The 19609-nt window shown below is 43.1% G+C and overlaps 1 protein-coding gene across 1 annotated transcript in view; it reads left to right on the top strand.

Annotated features, from left to right (window-relative positions):
• TMX4 (thioredoxin related transmembrane protein 4) overlaps nt 1–19609 on the top strand; it is a 640042-nt gene that overhangs the window by 605696 nt on the left and 14737 nt on the right. Inside the window, exon 7 of the mRNA XM_044056560.1 lies at nt 19254–19317. Within this exon, the coding sequence (XP_043912495.1) occupies nt 19254–19317 (64 nt within the window). The remainder of the gene's footprint in view (nt 1–19253; nt 19318–19609) is intronic.

Genomic DNA, 19609 nt, shown 5'->3' with positions numbered 1-19609 from the left:
TATCTGAGACAGATATGGATCGTGTCGTGCAGAAACTCATGGAAAACACGGCCCTTCCCAAGTTGATTGCAGTTTCCTCCCAGTTGGTGACGAAACTAGAAGGCCTCCCCATATCTCCAATGGGTCCTCCTTCGAGACCCATCCAGATCTCGGAGCCGGGAGAGGATGACCTGATGATAGTGGAGCCCTTGGTGCCGAAACCGTCCATTGCACGATCGACACCATTGACTTTGACTCCTTTGGAACCGGTAGGGGAGTCGCAGAGCCGACTGTCTCTCCTCGGTTCCAGGACCGAGAGTCGTACCGACCTGTCTGTGCCGACTCTCCCTCTCGGGGCCTCGGCGCAGACTGGCTCGGCTCCGTCCTCTGGGTCGGAGCCCATGGCACCTGGGTCTGGGATGCTCCCGTGTTCTTCAGAACCGGGGGAGCCCTCGGCCCGGGGTTCGGGGGCCTTTGACCTTATGAGGAAAGTATTGTCTGCACAGACAACCACTTCATCGCGGGAATCTTCTCCTTCCCCAAAAGGGCCGCTTTCTGTTTCTGCTCCCACGACCCATCCAAAGCGTAGAGCCCCATTGCCTCAGCCACCCCCAGAGGGTTCCCCCTGTTCCTTGGAGGCCTCACCAGAAGCCCCCTCTGATGAGGTCCCGAGGAAACGGTTGTGCAAGAGAGGAGGCACATAGATTCCCCACAGGAATCTGTAACGTCTGACACCAACTTGGATGAGGCAGAGGGGTCCCCCAAATCACCCTCTGAGGTTGTGGCATTTGCAGACATCCTGGAGATCTTGAAACAGAGGGGTGATTGGCAATCCCTAGCCCCCACTGAGGACGAGTCGGTGCTGCTGAAGGCTTTTGGGGCTCAACCTTCTACCTCCTGGGTGACTCCGCCGTTCGATGAATTAATGGAATTGATTGCTCGAAGGGCGTGGGAGGCACCTGACACAGTGGAACCAGTCCCTAGAAAACCAAACAAGTTTATCACCGCCCCCCAAGATAAAACTTATCTCACCAAGGGAGTTCCGGTCGACGCTGTGGTGGTGGCGGCAACCACGAAAAAGGAGATGTCTGAGTCTTCCTCATCTGTTCATCCTCCTAATAAGGACTCTAGGACTATGGACAGATATGGGAAGCGCGTTTTTAGTTCAGCAACTTTTTCCATGCGTTCGCTAAACTATTTGACTCATTTCACACGTCTGCAGAGGGATCTCATCAAGGAGCTGACAGATACCCTCCAGGGTAACACAGATGCTGCTGTTTCAGATAAGGTAACAGCACAACTTAACACCCTTACCTCCATAGTAAACTCATCCATGAGGCTCATCTCGTATGCAGCCGAAGGATCGAGTAGAGCTGCAGCTTCAGCGATTGCTCTTCGAAGACAATCATGGATGCGGCTGTGCTCCTTTGCGGAAGCCTTCAAGTCTTCCTTTGCCAACGCCCCTTTTGATGGTGCCACACTCTTCGGGCCTAAGGTTAAGGAGACTCTGACTCGGTGTGAGCAAGAGGGAAAGACCCTGTCTGCTGTCGGGGTCCGTTTTACCGCTCCTACTAGACCGTACCCCAAAGGGCAACGAGGCGGGAAAATGTGGTTCCGTAAGAATCAGGGATCTTTCCAAGCCACACAGAGTGATACCCCCTCCAGAGGCAGAGGGGGGGTAGAAATGGAAGACGCCGCCCCGGCGGCAGAGGGGGTCCGCATAACCAAGGCGACAGGGATTCCGTCCCTGGGAAGCCTTTCCAGCACTCCTGAAGGGAGGCCCGGCTGTCCTGCTCTGGAGGCAGTCGGGGACGCTTTTATACCCACTGGCCTGGCTAAATATTACTCGGATTCCTGGGTAAAAAGCATTATAACCAGAGGATACAAAATCCCCTTCACATCAACTCCACCTCTACAAAGAAGGTTTCCAGATGTGCCACCCCATCTGCGAAACCCAGCAGCTGTAGAAATTTCAAAGCTGCTCGAAAACAGAGTCATCCAACCAGTCCCGGCGGACCAAAGAGGATCCGGAACTTACTCAAGGTTCTTTTTAGTTCCAAAAAAGACAGGGGACTGGAGACCGATCTTAGATCTCAGCAATCTCAACACCTTCGTGAAGAAGGAAAAGTTCCGGATGGTCACGCTTCAATCGATCCTTCCATTCTTACAGAAGGACGATTGGATGTGCTCTATAGAGCTCAAAGACGCATACTACCACATCTAAATGGCCAGACAGTCCGGAGATCACCTGCGCTTCCGGCTGGGAGCCAGTCACTTTCAGTTTTGAGCTCTGCCCTTTGGACTCACCTCAGCCCCCAGGGTATTCACCAAATGCATGGCAGTAGTTGCGTCTCACTTGAGATGACAAGGATTCCAGGTGTTTCCCTATCTGGACGACTGGCTCCTCACCGCCACCACCGAGCGTCGCCTCTTGCAAGCCAAAGACTACACAGTCAACCTTTGTTCCCACCTAGGGATTTCGATAAACTTCGAAAAGTCTTGCTTATCACCCTCACAGCGTATTTCATTCATCGGAGCAGACATAGATACACGATCAACACTGCTAAAGCTCCCTCCAATAAGGGCGTCAACCCTCAAACAGCAGGTTCTTCTTCTACTAGAGAGCAAGAAAGCCCTGGCCAAACTGGTGTTGAAAGTTTTGGAACTAATGGCAGCATCACTAATCGCAGTTCCTATGGGAAGATTACACATGAGGATCCTACAATGGCTGCTCTTCGCGCAGTGGTCGTTCCAACACTTACCCCTAGCGCACGAGATTCTGATAACAGACTCTTGCAGACGGGACCTCTCATAGTGGGTGTGCAATCAGAACCTCACTATGGGTCGTCCGTTTGTTCTACCCAGTCCAACGGCCACAATAACCACGGACACTTCCCTGATAGGGTGGGGGGAGGCCTTTTTCAGGGAAGAACAGTCCAAGGGGAATGGTCCAACATGGAGTACACTCTACACATAAATGTTCTGGAGCTGAGGGCGGTGTTCCTGGCGTTGCAACACTTCCAAGCCCTCTTACCTCTAGGAACAGTAGCAGTTCAGACGGACAACATGTCTGTGGTCTGGTACATAAACAAGCAAGGGGGAACCAGGTCTTACCCGTTATGCAGAGAGGCCATGAGAATTTGGCAATGGGCAGAGTCCACGGGTCGCTTTCTGATAGCAACGCACATCCCGGGGCTCAGTCCTGGGACCTCTGTTGTTCGGTATATATTTCTCGGAGGTACAGGCAAACACGGAAGGACTGTGGTTGACCAAGTTCGCAGATGACTGCAAACTGGGCGCCATAATCGACTCTCCAGCCGACACAAGCATCCTCCAAAAGGGCCTCATAGAAACAGACAACTGGTGTCAGAGCCATGGCCTCAAGCTAAACGCCAAAAAGTGTATAGTCATCCCCTTTGGCAAAAACAAAGTGCCCACAAATTACCACATAGGTGGTAATCCATTAAGTACAGAAAAAGTAATTAGGGACCTGGGGACCCAAGTTGATAGCAGTCTGTCATTTGACAACCACGTGGCCAAAGTGGTTAGCAAAACATTTTATATAGCCCACCTAATCATGAAGGGATTCACATCTAGATCAGGGGAGGTCATCGTGCCTCTTTACTCATCCCTCATCAGGCCCATAATTGAATACAATGCCCCTTTTGGGATGCACCTTACCAGACACCTGCAGCAACTGGAAAGACCCCAAAAGTTACCTCACCAAGAGGATCAAAGGGCTCAAACAGATGCCATATGCTGCCCGGTTAAAGAAACTCCAGCTCTACTCAGTGGCATACCGCCTGCTCAGAGGCGATCTGTGCCTGATGTATAAAGCCATGTCCAACCCGGAATTAATGGACATGCTGCACCTCAGAAAATCCAAATCCCATCGAGCTACGCGCTCGAGAGACTTGAACCTCAGCACTGAAATAAATAGGACATGCTGGAGGGACATATTCATAACCCAGAGGCCCCCTTCACTCTGGAATAAAATCCCAGTCCAGGTTAGACAGAGTCTCTCAGATGGCAAGAGCTTAATTTACAATTTAGTGCTAAATATATGGAACTGCTTCTAGAATCTTTTACACCTATTGAATTTCAGCGCAAGTCACAAATCATTGCCCTAGAAACACAAATTACTGAGGATTTTCCATGTGAAATCACTATTAACAAAATGAGTCAGCTACAGGACAATATTGTTACTTATGAAAGAAAGCTTCAGACAACTAAATTATCTAAATTGAACAGGGACAAATTGGACTTTGTTAAAAACAATGTATTCTCATGGCCGAGAGAAAATATAAATAGACCTTCTCAAAGCAATATTGCTTTCAATAATACACCAAATGCAAGATCTTTTCAAAGCAATACTGCTTCCAACAATGTGCCTAATGTAAATAATGACTCAAACTCTTATGCAGCTCGAGCTGCTGTTCCTGGTTTTGTTCCTAGCACCTCAGCTGGGATCAATTACAATAGCTAAAGATGTTCTTCATCTCACATTGCTGCAGTCCTTACATATGGGTAGTCCGCTGTCCTCGGTCGGCCCGAATATCAAAGTATTAGGCTGACGTCGGTCAAGGCGCTTAAGACTGACATCAGGACGTCAGGGTACAAATGCGCATGACCGACGTCATATCCTCAGTCTTTTTTGCCGCATGGTCCGATGCAGAAGCAGCGTTGCAAGTGCCGTTCGGCGTTCTGAAATTTTTCGAATTCGGAGTTTCAGACCGAATCAAAGTTGGCTAAGTACCCCGTTAGAATATTTTAGTTTTTCTTGCCTCAGTGGTTTACCGGATGTCAGAAAAAGTGAATAACTGTATTTCTTGTGGGAAACAGATACCGCATAGGGATTATCATTCTTTGTGTATTCCTTGTTTGGGGCCTGAGCATGACGTTGTTGGGTGTCGCTTTTGTGCTAGGTTCAATAAGCGCACTATTAAGGTTAGATTGTGCTAGGCTGGTCTTCGGGAAGCGGTGCAATTATAATATGCCGTCGGATTCTCCGGCACCCGCTTCTTCGAAAAAGCGCAAAGACAAAGCAGTTAAACCCAGGCAAGATGAGTCGTCCGTTCCGGACGCCGGTTCTTTAGAGGCGTCAGTGGAACCGGTGGTTCCGACGGAGGCTTCTCTGGAGTCCCAGGGGGAGACTTTGATATTGCAGGATGTGGCCTCTCTGGAGGCAGGTCAGGCTGAAGGGGCTTCTCAGGTTACTGTACTCCCCTCCCTTCCTAGGGAGGTTAGGCCCTCTCCTTCTGTTTCCAAGGCTTCTCCCAGAGGCAGGCCAGGTTTAGCTTCTGTTGGTGTCACTCCTAGTTCAGCAGGGTCTGTGCCCAAGAAGCACATGCTTAAAATGGCAGAAGATTTGATTACTTTGATTAGAGGTTCTTTGCCCCCTCCTGATAAGAGGCCTAGGGTGGAGCCAGAGTTGGGGAGTTTTGAGCAGGCTTCGGATGTTTCAGAGTCTTCGGCTGAAGACTTGCAGGAGTACTCTCCTTATTCTGATTCTGATGCAGATGATTCGACTCCTTCTGCTTCTCCTCCAGAGGATTTTTCTTTTTCAGCCGGTCCCTCTGCCAGAAGTGGGCCTAGGATTTTATTCTCGCCTGTTCCTAGTACCAAAGAAAGGGAACACGTGGAGACCAATTTTGGATTTATCTATCCTCAACACATATCTGGACATTCCCAAGTTCAAAATGTTGACGTTACAACAGCTTTTACCTCTGCTGGGCAAAGATCACTGGATGGTGACTCTGGATCTCAAGGAGGCTTACCTTCATGTTCCTATCAGGCTCAGTTGCAGGAAGTATCTGCGTTTTCGGGCTGGGACTTCTCATTATCAGTTCTCTGCATTGCCCTTTGGCTTATCTACTGCGCCCAGAGTGTTCACGAAGGTTCTGGCTCCAGTGATAGCTTTCTTCAGGCTAAGAGGAATACAAATCTATCCTTATTTGGACGATTGCCTGATTCTGGCCCAAGGAAAGGACAAACTTCTTCATCATTTACAGTATGTGATAGCAGTGTTAAGATGCCTGGGGTATTCTGTGAACGAAATAAAGTCCAGTCTAGTACCCTCTCAGGACATGTGCTTTCTGGGTGTGAGACTGAATACAGCATCCCAGATGGCCTTTTTGACCCCGGACAAACAAAAGAATCTTTCTCTTTACTTCCATCAATTGTCTCGTCAGTCCAGGCTGACTGCAAAGACAGTCCTTCAAGCCTTGGGGTTCATGGCATCTTGTATTCTGGTACTTCCCAATGCCAAACTGCATATGAGGAAGCTACAATGGTATCTCAAAATGTATGGACACAGCACTGCCAAGATATGGACACTGTCATTCAGATAATACCTTGCATTCAAAAGGAATTTTTGTGGTGGGCTCAGGAATGTCACCTAAACAAGGGACTCTCTGTGACCCGGCCAGAGGCGAGTCAGATTCTAACGACAGATGCCTCAGACAAAGCTTGGGGAGCTCATCTGAATGGAAAATGGGTACAAGACACGTGGCCTGCCAGACTTCAACATCTACATATCAACTTGAAGGAGATGTTAGCAGTCCAGTTTGCATTAATAGCTTTCAAGGATCTACTTCTTCCAGGGCAGGTGTTGGTTCTAATAGACAACACAACTGTCATGTGGTACATCAACAAGCAAGGGGGAACGCATTCTTATCCTCTATGCAGACAAGCAATGATTTTGTGGGAGACTGCTCTCAGTTTACAGCTAAATCTTCAGGCAAGGTTTCTGCCAGGAGCACAGAACTCCTTAGCAGATGTGTTGAGCAGACAAATTATGGATCCCCACGAGTGGAAATTGGATCCTCATGTATTTCAGAAATTGACAGTGTTATGGGGAACTCCAGACATAGATCTGTTCGCTTCTCCACTAAACTACCAGCTGCCAAAGTTTTGCACACAAAGGTTTCATCCCACAGCTTGGAAAGTGGATGCTCTTTCATTCAATTGGAGCAATCTTCATGTGTATGCCTTTCCACCTCTGCCTCTCCTCCCAAAGGTACTCCTGAAGGTCAGACAGGACAAGCCAAACATGATTTTAATAGCTCCAGATTGGCCTCGACAGCACTGGTACCCATTACTGAGAAGTCTGGTACCGGAGCCTCCTTGGCCTTTGCCTTGATTCCTCACCTGCTGTCTCAGGAGAACAGTCATTTACTCAATGTCAAACTTCACTCTCTACATCTAACAGCCTGGCATATTCTGTTTTAAACCCTGGAGGGTCTCAGCTTCCACAACAAGTTTTGAATGTTATTTTGGAGGCCAGAAGGCCTAGTACAAGGAAAGTGTACGCAGATAAATGGAGGAGATTTTTCTTTTGGAGTACAGCAAAGGACTTTGATGTTTCTAAGCCTAATTTAAGTGTGGCTCTTCAATACCTTACTGAGTTACTGGACAAAGGTTTGTCCTTCTCCTCTATTAAGGTTCATGCTGCAGCAATTTCTGCTCACTATGACTGTGACCCACCATTGTTTTCTCATCCTTTGTTTAAGCAATTCCTTAGAGGGGCAAAGAATATAAGACCCCCACGAGAGCTCCTACTCCTGCTTGGGATCTCAATTTTGTGTTGGAGAAACTCACTCTACAACCTTTTGAGCCTGCAGCTACTGCCGAGTTGAAATATTTATCATGGAAGACTGCTTTTTTGTTGGCCATTACCTCTGCGAGAAGGGTTTCTGAATTACAGGCCCTTATGGCGGTTGAGCCTTTCTTAATTTTCCATAAGGATAGGGTATCTTTGCACTAATCCTTCCTTTATGCCTAAAGTGGTTTCTAGTGTGGCTTTAAACCAAGCTATTCATTTGCCTACTTTTTATGCAAACCCCCAAAATAAAGGGGAAAAGATTTTACACACTTTGGATATTCACAGGCAGTTACGATATTATTTGAACAGAACTAAAGGGTTCAGGCAGTCTCAGCAGTTGTTTGTTTCATTTGCTTTGGGTTCTCAGGGCAAACCTGTTTCAAAACAAACTATTTCTAAGTGGATTGGTTTTTGTATTGCTTTCTGTTATTCCCATCATGGTAAGGAGATTCCAGCTGGGATTAGGCCTCATTCCACTAGGGCTACTGCCACTTCTACAGCTTTTTTAATGGGGGTGGCTACTAAAGATATTTTGGAGGCAGCTACTTGGAGTTCAGTGCATACTTTCTCTAAGCATTACCACCTTCCACTTTACTCTAAATCTAGGGCTGGTTTTGCCACTGCAATTTTACAGGGCATTTTGGCAGCTCCTAATGCTTTATAATTTTGCCATCCTCCCTTACCTCTGCTTTTGGATTCTACCCATATGTAAGGACTGCAGCAATGTGAGATGAAGAACATAGTACAGTTTTGTACCTACCATAAATGTAGATGTTCGAAGATCCACATTGCTGCAGTCCAATTTACCCTCCCTCCTTCCCCTCTGTAGTTAGAGGCGGTTGTGTGGTTTGGGTTGTGAATATTGTAAATATTGTAAATATGATTAGTGCAGGGGTGGTTAGTTGTTTCTTGCTGTCTTTTGGTTTTGACCTTTCTTTTTAGGGTCTTCTGACATCTGGGGCAAGAAAAGACTGAGGATATGACGTCGGTCATGCGCATTTGTACCCTGACGTCCTGATGTCAGTCTTAAGCGCCTTGACCGACGTCAGCCTAATACTTTGATATTCGGGCCGACCGAGGACAGCGGACTACCCATATGTAAGGACTGCAGCAATGTGGATCTTCGAACATCTACATTTATGGTAGGTACAAAACTGTACTTTATTCTGAATGCAAAACCTAGCAACTCTATGCTCAATAATGATAACAGGACTTTAAATGAAAATACAACTCCAGATGCAGTTTCCGGCTCTACTTCCGGTCTTCCGATCACTCAGACCGCAGTAACAACAGAATCTCTGAATGCTAATGCTAGCAATAAGGTCCACCAAACTTCAACTGTAATAAATGATAACTATAAAGTCTTAAACAGCAATGGGACTAAACCTAAAAACAAAGTAAAGACTTTTCACTCGTCAGCGGCAGAAGCAACATCGCATGACCTAAATACTTCTACTAATGTGGATTCTGATTCTTTGGACACGAAAAGAGAAGCAAGTGTTTTTTTAGACAAAGACAAAAAAACGATTTTACTCTGAAGACAGCATTACCGTTCAGGCATCGTGCCAAGAGCCTTCCCAACAATGGACAGACATTCAGAATCAATCAAACAGAGGGAACGATTCCCCTCCACAAAAAGAGACGTATGTAAATTCAGGTCTGATTGTTAACATTTCTTCTTTTGAATTAGATGCAGATCAGCTTAAATTACTAAATAAAGGGTTATCCTTTATACCTGCAAGGAAAGCTGATATTACAGAAATGCTCAAGGACTTAAGGTTACTAGGTAGAAATTTAGCTTTGAAATGTTTGTTTCCAACGAATACAAATAATAACACACATAATATGTATAAGCAACCCAGTACATTTATTCCACCTATTCTATCAGATATTCAAAGATTTATGGATGTTTGTGAAACTGCTTTCAGAGATACAGATGCTTCTTCTAGTTTTAATTATTCTTTTTGTAACTTAACTCCAGAAGAGCAGAGAGCCTTACATGAATTACAAAATTTACATTCTGTAGTTTTTAAACAAGCTGATAAAGGCGGTGGCATAGTCATTTTAGACAAAGAGTTATATGTTCAGCAAATGGAAAAACTTTTATTTAACTCAGATACATATCAATGTATTTCAAAAATTACTGTAAATGCTATTATAGACAAAGTGTCTTTTTTGCTATTTGATCCATTAGTCACTGGCCTAACTGACGAATCATTATTTAACTATTTTAATATTAACAAACCCACTATTCCTAGTATTTATGGGTTGCCTATGATTCATAAGAACCTCTCTACTCCACCAATGCGACCCATAGTCTCTGGAGCTGGTTGGTGTACTGAACCCCTTTCCATATATGTTGAAGGTAATCTACATGGCCTATTAGAGAATTGTCACACAATACTTAGGGATACTAAGATGTTCCTAGAAAGATTGCATAACAGAATGGACAGTATAACAGAAGATACAGAGTTTGTCCTTGTTACCATGGACATAGAATCTCTTTTTACTAGCATACCTAATTGTTGGGGTATTGAAATAAGAGAATTTCTAACAGCTAATAAATGTTTTACCAACACTAAAACTCAACAAATATGTAGCTTATTAGAAATCATACTAGAAAACAATATTGTTGTTTTTCAAGATCAGTTCTTTTTGCAAAAAGGTGGCGTAGCGATGGGGACACCATGTGCAAACAGCTATGCCAATCTGGCTTTAGTTTGCTGGGAAGACACAAACATACTTTCTGTAAATAATCCATTCTTAGGACAAGTATTGTGGTATGTACGTTTTGTAGATGATGTCTTTTTTGCAATGGAAAGGTGATGGTACTGACTTTGTATCCTTTGTAGAATATTTACATAATACTACTAACTTTTTGAAATTTTCATACCAGATTTCTGCAACAGATATTAATTTTCTTGATGTACATATCACTAAGTTCTGCTCTAATCATTTAAGCAGCAATATCTATTTTAAACCCACCAGAAAAAATACAGTATTACATAAATCCAGTATGCATCCTAGGCATATACCCAGGAATGTACTTAAGGGCCAGGTTTTTAGAACTTTAAGATTATATGGCAATGACGAAGGTGCAGTTACTGCTCTCAAAAAACTATAAACAGAATTTTTGGAAAGGGGATATCAAGCAGGGGATATTGATCAAACTATTTCTGATGCTTGGCAACAGAGACACACTAGATGTAGACCGTACTTTCATTCTAGTACTAATAGTGGTAATATAGACACTGAATCTTCTGGCAATAATGTTTTTAGAATTGTTTTTCAATTTGCTAGTAACATTAATCAATATACCGACATTATTAGGAGACACTGGCATTTACTACAAGATGTTCCTAATCTGGTTGGTATAATTGGAAGCACCCCTCATTTTAGTTTTAGAAACAACAAGTCACTGAAGCAGCACTTGTGCAATAGAGATACATATAAAGGCACAAGTAAATCTGTTAGACAGGGTACTTTTCCCTGTAGAACTTGTAGCGCCTGTCCCCATATTTTTAACAAAAGTACATATACACATCCAACTAGGCATTTTACTTTACATTCTAAATAGTATTCAGACTGCAAAACCACAGATGTTGTTTATTTTAGTTTCTGTCAGCAATGCACAGCATATTATATGGGCAAAACTAACAGGCCATTAAAAGACAGAATTCTAGAACACATTTATGATATTAGAAATAATAAACAATCTAATGCCCTTGCTAATCATGTTATGCGTACAGACGCTTCCCATTCTTTTAAATTCTTTGTTTTACAGCATTTTCATAGAAATTTGAGAGGAGGAGACATTGAAAATGTTACAGAAAGCCATGAGCAAAGATGGATTTTAAAACATGATGCTGAACGAACGCTATCCAGGGCTTAATGGGACTTCTTCTTTAATCCCTTTTTTAAAAGCAAGACGTCTTAAGCATTGATTTATTTTAACATGTTTTATTTTATTCTTAACATTTTTTATGGTGATATATATAAATAATATATATATGTATATATATATATATATATATATATATATATATATACATATATATATATATATATATATATATATACACACACATATACTTCTTATGTTTATAAAAGGTTTTTAGTGGTCTACTAGAAATATCTACATTTATATATTTTATATTCACTGTTTTAAGATAATATGTTTTAAAATAGAGATGTATATATATTTTTTGCTGTCTCTTAATATATTTGTTTAATGTCTCTTTAAATAGTAGCTAATTGTGACATCACTGATTCTGCTTAATTGATGACTAAGCTGTTATTTAAGAGCTGAAGTGCATTTTAACTTTGTCTGATGAAGCAACTACTGTTGTGAAAGCGCTTACCTCTGTTCAGTTTTTTATTTTTGTACTATTAAACGCTATTGTGTGTCACCCTGGTCCACTGTTTTTTTGTATTTATCCTCCAAAAGGGCCTCATAGAAACAGACAACTGGTGCCAGAGCCATGGCCTCAAGCTAAACGCTAAAAAGTGTATAGTCATCCCCTTTGGCAAAAACAAAGTGCCCACAAATTACCACATAGGTGGTAATCTATTAAGTACAGAAGAAGTAATTAGGGACTTAGGGACCCAAGTTGATAGCAGTCTCTCATTTGACAACCACGTGGCCAAAGTGGTTAGAAAAACATTTTATATAGCCCACCTAATCATGAAGGTATTCACATCTAGATCAGGGGAGGTCATCGTGCCTCTTTACTCATCCCTCATCAGGCCCATAATTGAATACAATGCCCCTTTTGGGATGTACCTTACCAGACACCTGCAGCAACTGGAAAGACCCCAAAAGTACCTCACCAAGAGGATCAAAGGGCTCAAACAGATGCCATATGCTGCCCGGTTAAAGAAACTCCAGCTCTACTCAGTGGCATACCGCCTGCTCAGAGGCGATCTGTGCCTGATGTATAAAGCCATGTCCAACCCGGAATTAATTGACATGCTGCACCTCAGAAAATCCAAATCCCATCGAAGCTACGCTCGAGACTTGAACCTCAGCACTGAAATAAATAGGACATGCTGGAGGGACATATTCATAACCCAGAGGCTCCCTTCACTCTGGAATAAATCCCAGTCCAGGTTAGGCAGAGTCACTCATTGACTCTATTCAAGAGGAATCTTGATGAGTGGATGGGAGATCGTAGGTTTACCCTGGGTATCACTTCTGTGTCACTGTTAGACAGAGGCACAGTATACTAACCTCGAAAAAGGGCATAGCAAAATTAATTTAAAATGGGTGGCGAAAGCCAAACACACTCTGGCTAGGCTTATAAATGCCCTAGGGCAGATAGCCTAGTATGAACCTATGAACCTATTTATTTTTTGCATTTGTTAACTGGGAAAGTCTACTATCATGGTGAGGATATAAGAGCTGGCCAGTTTCCAAAGCTTCAGGACACCTTCCACTTGCCTAAACTGTCAAGAAGCTCAAGCGGAGCTGGCTAAAATACAAGTTTGGACAGGAAGCCCTTCAGAGCTTTACTGTTGCTGAAGAGTATGCTTCTCTGAGGCTTTTTGAGGATCAATGGTTGGCTTGTGTTTTTTCTTAGCTGGGTAGATAAGTTCCCTTTGGGGAAAAACTTTCATTTTCTTATTTTTTTAACTGATGTTTTACTACTATCCTTTTCAGGAAAGTTATTTTAAAGCTACAACTGTTGTGGTTTTAACAGATTGTTTTGAGGCTGTAACATACTTTTAAATGGAGCACTCATTTCTGCCAGTTTATCCAAATGATAAGCACAATTTCTCCACAGAAAATAGTTCATTTTAAGGTTGTGGGGGCTGCCATAGTGTTTAAAAGTACTTTTTACTGTGTTTTTTTTGTAAAAAATAAAGTAACTTTTGTGGATTTGTAGTTTTAATGGCTTTATTGCTTGTTTTTTTCCAGGATAGAGGCACCTTTTTCTTATCATAGGAGGTTACTAGGCTATTGGCCCTGAGACCCTTGTAAGCCTAGCCAAGAGTTTAGCCGATGTTTAGACAAGTCAGCACCCAAAGCCCCTGTCCAGCAGGGACACAGGTGGAATCCCAGGGGTGTTATTTTCTGTTTCCCATCCAGTTTTCTAGGTTGCGCTTAAAAAGGGATAATGAGGTACTCTGCTTGATGTGGAGAGGGAGTCTATTCCACAGATGGGTAAGTCTTTGGGACAGAAATCTGTCCCGCCAACAAGTCCTATTGATATCGCAGACCAGGTTGAGATTGCGCGTATGGGTTGCTCGAGCAGGGCTTGACTTATGGATATACAGCAGTCCCATCAAGGCGGGGTCTGATATTGCTTTGTATGCCAGATAGAGGTCACCTCTGTGGAGTCTGTATGAAACTGAGTAGAGGGACAGGGCTTTTAGCCTATCTGTGTAGTGTAGATGTTTGAGGCCCTGGATTCTCCTAGTGAAGAACCTCTGTGGTCAGTCCAGCTGCTGCATGTGCTTTGCAAGGTATATGACGAAGGGGGCATTGTGCTCAGTAATTGATCTTATAAGGGAAGAATACAGGGATGTTCCTTTGTCCCTGGATGAGGTACCCGTACTTATGAGGTGGGTCATGTAGAAAGCTTTCCATACAACGGAAGCAACATGATGGTCAAAAGTCAGGTTGCTATCAACCTGGGTGCCCAAATCCCTCACTACTGATTGTGTACTTAGGATGTTATTAATGTGTTGATATGTGCAGACGTCACTCGGCTTTCAGCTTGAGGCCATGTCACATTGTCACTCTCACAGTCGGCCCTTCCAGCCACAAAAAGAAAATGTTAAGCAAATAGCCTTTGCCAACACAGCAGGCTAGCAATTTGCCTCAGCCACAGGTGGATGACTCTGTTGTGGCTATTTGTTGTACCTCAGACCACTTATCTTTTACACTGAACCCCACTGGTGTAGCACCTACAGCCACATCCTCTGCAGCTGTTAGGGCTCCTACAGTTAGCAAGGTAGAACCACTCTTGTTGGTCCTGGGTGAGGGAGCAGGGAAAGTTTCTCTGTTGTGTCAGAATGCTGTGCCCATCACTGGGAAGGCAGCAGCTGCCATTAGTAACACTGTTGACCTCATATTTTCTGTCAAAAAGATAGAGAAAACCAAGCATTTATCTACTGCTCCTGAATTTTCTTTGGATAGGAGTAATTTACTAGGACTGGCTCTGAGTTTGATTCAGGCTATTGATCCTTCTTGTAGAGTAGTTTCTGTTAAAAGAAAGAGGGATACATCCTTTCCAAAAGAGATTTAGGATTCTGAAGCTGAACAGGAAGATGCAGGAATGGATTCAGTTTTTTACCCTCAGAGTTTGATTCAGACTCTGAGGAGAGTTCTCCTTCTGATTCTTCCTGTGGGTGGTTCTCTTTCTCTAAGACTATTACTAGAATGTCCCAGTGTTTCCAGTGAGAAACTGAGGTTTCTCAGTCCCTCAAAAAATACTATGATTTGTTATAGAACAATTTTCCTGAACCTAGACACATTCTTCCTGTCTTGTCTGCTTTATAGGATGTGTCTTACTGCCTGCAATTTGCACTTAGTTAATTCTAATCCTACTCTTTGTAATAACAGTGGGAACATTATTGATATGTATGGGAAAAGTGTATACTTTTCCAACTTTGAATTTCAAAAATGTTATATTGTCAGGATCATTATTCTAACGTATTGTGAAATGTTTTATCTACAGTTTCATCGTGTGAAGAAACATTTGCTGTAAATAAGTTTCTTCTATTGCACACGTCACCACTCGTCGTTTGCAGTGTGTGTATGATGCAGGGCTATGGCCACTGGTACGGTTTTAAGGAGGTTTGCTTGGCTGCATTCTCCGAACCTTCCAGATGTTAAAACAAAATTTTAAATTCTTCCTTGGATAGAGATTTAGTGCTTAGCCCCTCTGCTGCAGAGGTGATCAAAATGTGTGATGAAAAGGGCAAGCTGATCCAGGGAATATCGAAGATATTTCAGCCATCCTTTTCCAAATTGCGCAAGGGATTTTTTTTTCTCCACATACAGTTTTGGCAAAAAGCAGAATAAACATTCTGAGCAGAATTCAGGTAAACAGACATTTAAGAAGTGGTAAGGAGGTTTCAAAAAGAAGTCTCAAACCTCACAAAACCAAGCATACTGCAACAAGCTTGAATTGACTTTTCAAGACACCTTGTGACCCCCTCCCACCCTGGCCCTCTTTCTCTTTCAGAAAGTCTGAATCTCCATTTTTTGTTTTGTTAACAGACTGTTTCAGACAAATGTGTTCTGAAAGTCATTCATCAGGTTTTATAGGTGGCAGTGAAAGGGAATTCCTCTTTTCCAGGGTGTCACTGCTCATCCTGCAGATCAGACTGTTTTATGTCTTCCTGTTCTTCATGACATGCAGTCCCGAGGAGTAATAGATAGAACTAGTTCCTCCTTCCCAGGTGGGGAAGGGATTTTTATTCAAGGATGTTCCTAGTCCCAAAGAAAGAAAATGCTTGGAGACCGGTTCTGGATTTTTCTTTCATAAACCTGGTTGTGATAGTGCCCAGATTCAGAATAGTGTCGTTTGTTAACCTGTTGCCTCTTCTTTCCCTTTCAAGTTTCCATGTAACACTAGACTTAAAAGATGCTTATTACATTCCTGTTCATCCAGACTTCAGGTGTTTCATAAGATCTTAAGGTTTTGTGTGTCTGGATCACATTATCAGTTCTCTGCTTTACACTTTGGGCTATCCACTGCACCAGGAGTGTTCACAAAGTGTCTAGTTGCAATTATAGCTCACTGCAGGTTATAGTATCCAAATTGTTCCATATTTATAGATGACTTGCTTATCTTTGCAGAGTTATTTTCAAAATGTCAGGAATTTCTCCCTTGGATGAGAGATCTCTTGCACAAGCTGGGATTCCAAGAGAACATTCAAAAGTCTTTCTTGGCTCCCTCGTGCAGGAGTATGTTCCTGGGATGTCAACTAGACATCTCAGTTCAAAGAGCTTTTCTTCCACAGGAAAACATAGATCTTTATTTAGACCTGTTTCTAAGAATTTTTTTCCACTCAGACTTCAGTAACTGCGAGGGAATACACCCTGATTTTGGGTTTCATGGCATCTATGATTCATTCTCATGATACCCCTGGCAAGACTCGGTGGTATCTGAAATCTTTTTAGTCCCAGCATCAACACCATTTATCTTTTCAAATCCCAGTACTGGAGATTGTCAGAAGAGAAATCACTTGATGGAGACAACAGATATCCTTAAATCAAGATCCCACTTTTCCCTCCCTGCTCCAAAGCAGTCTGTCACCACAGATGCTTCAGTCTTTGCTTAGGGAGCAGTTTCAGGAGAGAGAAAAGTGCAGGGGGTGTGGTACACCAAGGACAGGTGCAAGTGAATAAATCTTGAGGAGATGCTTTTCCTGATCAAGGCACTCAATTCTCTGAACCATCTTTGGTGCCTGGAACCTCTGCAAGTGGTTACAGACAATATTACAGTGATGTATGTCAGCAAGCAAGGAGGAACAGGGTTGTGCCCCCTTTGCAGACTAGCCATGGTAGCTTGGGATATAGCTTCACAGCACAACCTCACTCTTCAGGCATCCTACTTTGCATCAGAGCAAAATTGTATGGCAAACAAACTTAGTAGTTTCAGGACAAACCCACACGAATGGAAAATAGATCCATGCATCTCCCAAAATTTGATCCATCTGTGGAGGATTTCCTCAAGTAGATCTCTCTACCTCATCTCTGAACAGTCAACTGGCAAAATTCTGTTCCAGGACTCCATGCAAAAAGGCTTGGATGACAGATGCCTTTTCTTTTCTTTGAACAGGAATGTTCCTGTATGCTTTTCCACCCTTTCCACTGATATCCAGGGTATTTCTGAAGATTCAGAATGAATCCCCCAAGATCATTGTTTTGACTTTCTTCTTGCCTAGGCAGCTGTGGTTCTCCCTTCTTTTGAAAATGGCCAGGGGCAATTACCACAAGCTTCCTCTTAGAATGGATCTACTCACGCAGTGTTTGATGCACCCCCAACATCAGTCATCTTCAGTTGACTGCCGGGATGATAGAGTCTTCATTCCTTTTAGGCACCTGTTTTCTGAGGACATGCAGCAGGTACTAATGGAGGCAAGAAAGCCTGCTACTAGAAAATTGTATATTAGCAAACAGACAAGGTTTTCTACTTGGTGCCGACAGCATAACTAGCACCCATCCAGGGTTAGTTGTTCTCTGGTTTACAATATTTGTGTGAGTTGCTATGCTGTGGCCTTTCTTATTCCTCTATCAAGGTTCATTTATCAGCCATTTCAGCATGTCTGCCCATGGAGCCTCCTCTTTCAAGGCAGTCGCATGTGAAAATGTTCTTAAAAGGGGTTTTGCATAAGAAGCCTCCAAGTAAAGCCGTGACTTCTCGTTGGGATCTTAATTTTGTGTTAGAAACTTAACACTCGCACCATTTGAACCAGTGTGGCAGACTTGAGCTTCTTAACATCTAAAACAGTTTTACTGATTGCTCTGACCTCTGCAAGAAGGGTGTCTGAATTGCAAGCTCTTGTGGAAAGACAGCCCTACCTTATTTTCTACAAAGACATGATCTACTTTGAGAACTAATCCTTCTTTTATGCCTAAGTGATATCTGAGTTTACTTTAAGTCAAGCTATCCATTTCCCTGTTTTCTTTACTGAACCTAAAAATGAAGGAGAAAGGATACTCCATACCTTGGATGCCCACAGATAGCCCAGGTATTATCGTGACAGCACCAACTCTTTTAGATGTTCGGATCAGTTGTTCATTTCTTGTGATGGTAAGAAGGGACAACCGGTGTCGAAACAGACCATTTCCAAATGGGTGTTTAAGGCTCTTACCTTTTGCCATACTCTCATGACAAATCTATTTCAGGTAGGGTCAAGGCCTACTGTATAAGGACTTGGCTTCTTCTGTAGCTTTTTGGAAAGGGTTGGATTCTAGAAGTGTTCTAGAAGCTGCTACTTGGTATTCTATAGATTTACAAAGCACTGTAAGCTGGATTCCTTCTCTAGGTCTAGATCATGCTTTCCTAGGACCATTCTCCAGGGGCTTCTGAACCCTTCTCCTTCCACCTCCCAAATAAAGTTAGCTATGGTAATCTACCCATGTAGCTAAGGCTACTGTAACAGTGGTCAGTTTGAAGAACATAGCGCAGTTGTGTAAGTTGAATTTACCATAACAGTAGATGTTAGAATGATCTCTGCTGCAGTAGCCGCACCCTCACTCCATCCCCCTGTTTGTGTGTGTGTGTGTGTGTGTGTGTGTGTGTGTGTGTGTGTGTGTGTGTGTGTGTGTGTGTGTCTCTGTCTCTATGTGTCTGCGTGTGTGTCACTGTGTGTGTGTCTGTGTGTGTGTGTGTTATACCAGCCCATACCCTCTGCTGGTAAGAAATCTCTGAAGGGCTTTGCACCCAAACTTGTCTTTTAGTCAGCTTAGCTCAGGTTGCTTGAAACTGTGGGCTTGCGGAAGGTGCCCTGAAGCTTTCGAAGCTGGCCAGCTGTTCTACCCTTGGTAGGACATAACCTGTATAGCTAGGGCTAGTGCAGCAGTGATCATTCGAACATGTACTGTTATGGTAAGTTCAACTTACACAGCTGAACTTTCTCTTGTGGATGCTGTTTATTTGTCATTATATTATTTTGAACAGAATAACATTTTGTACTCTGTTTTTCTCTACAGATACTGGTTTTGCTTGCTGATTGTATTTGTCCACAAAAGCCCAGATACAAAGTAATTAAATCAGGTAAGACATTGTATATCAGCGCAAACAGAAATTAAGTATAAATAATTGGCCTTCTTTATTGTTTTTCCTCTATAAGTGTGTCGGTATGAAGTATAGCAACCCTTGATGTAGCTGTTGGAATCCTCCTTAGTGAGTCTTTGTTCGGGTTAATTCTCTTTCTTGTTCCAGTTTTAGCCTTTTTTCCTGAAGTTCCTGCACTCAGAAGCATTCATGCTAAACACCTGTGTATGTTATGCCTTCACACATCACAGTAGAGAATATGTCAAGCTTCTAAGCCTAGCAGTCTGTTTTT

The sequence above is a fragment of the Protopterus annectens genome, chromosome 1.part2, assembly GCF_019279795.1.
Source record: "Protopterus annectens isolate FY-2018-M chromosome 1.part2, PAN1.0, whole genome shotgun sequence".
Taxonomy (NCBI): Eukaryota; Metazoa; Chordata; order Ceratodontiformes; family Protopteridae; genus Protopterus; species Protopterus annectens.
This window is presented reverse-complemented; position numbering and strand designations above follow the sequence as displayed.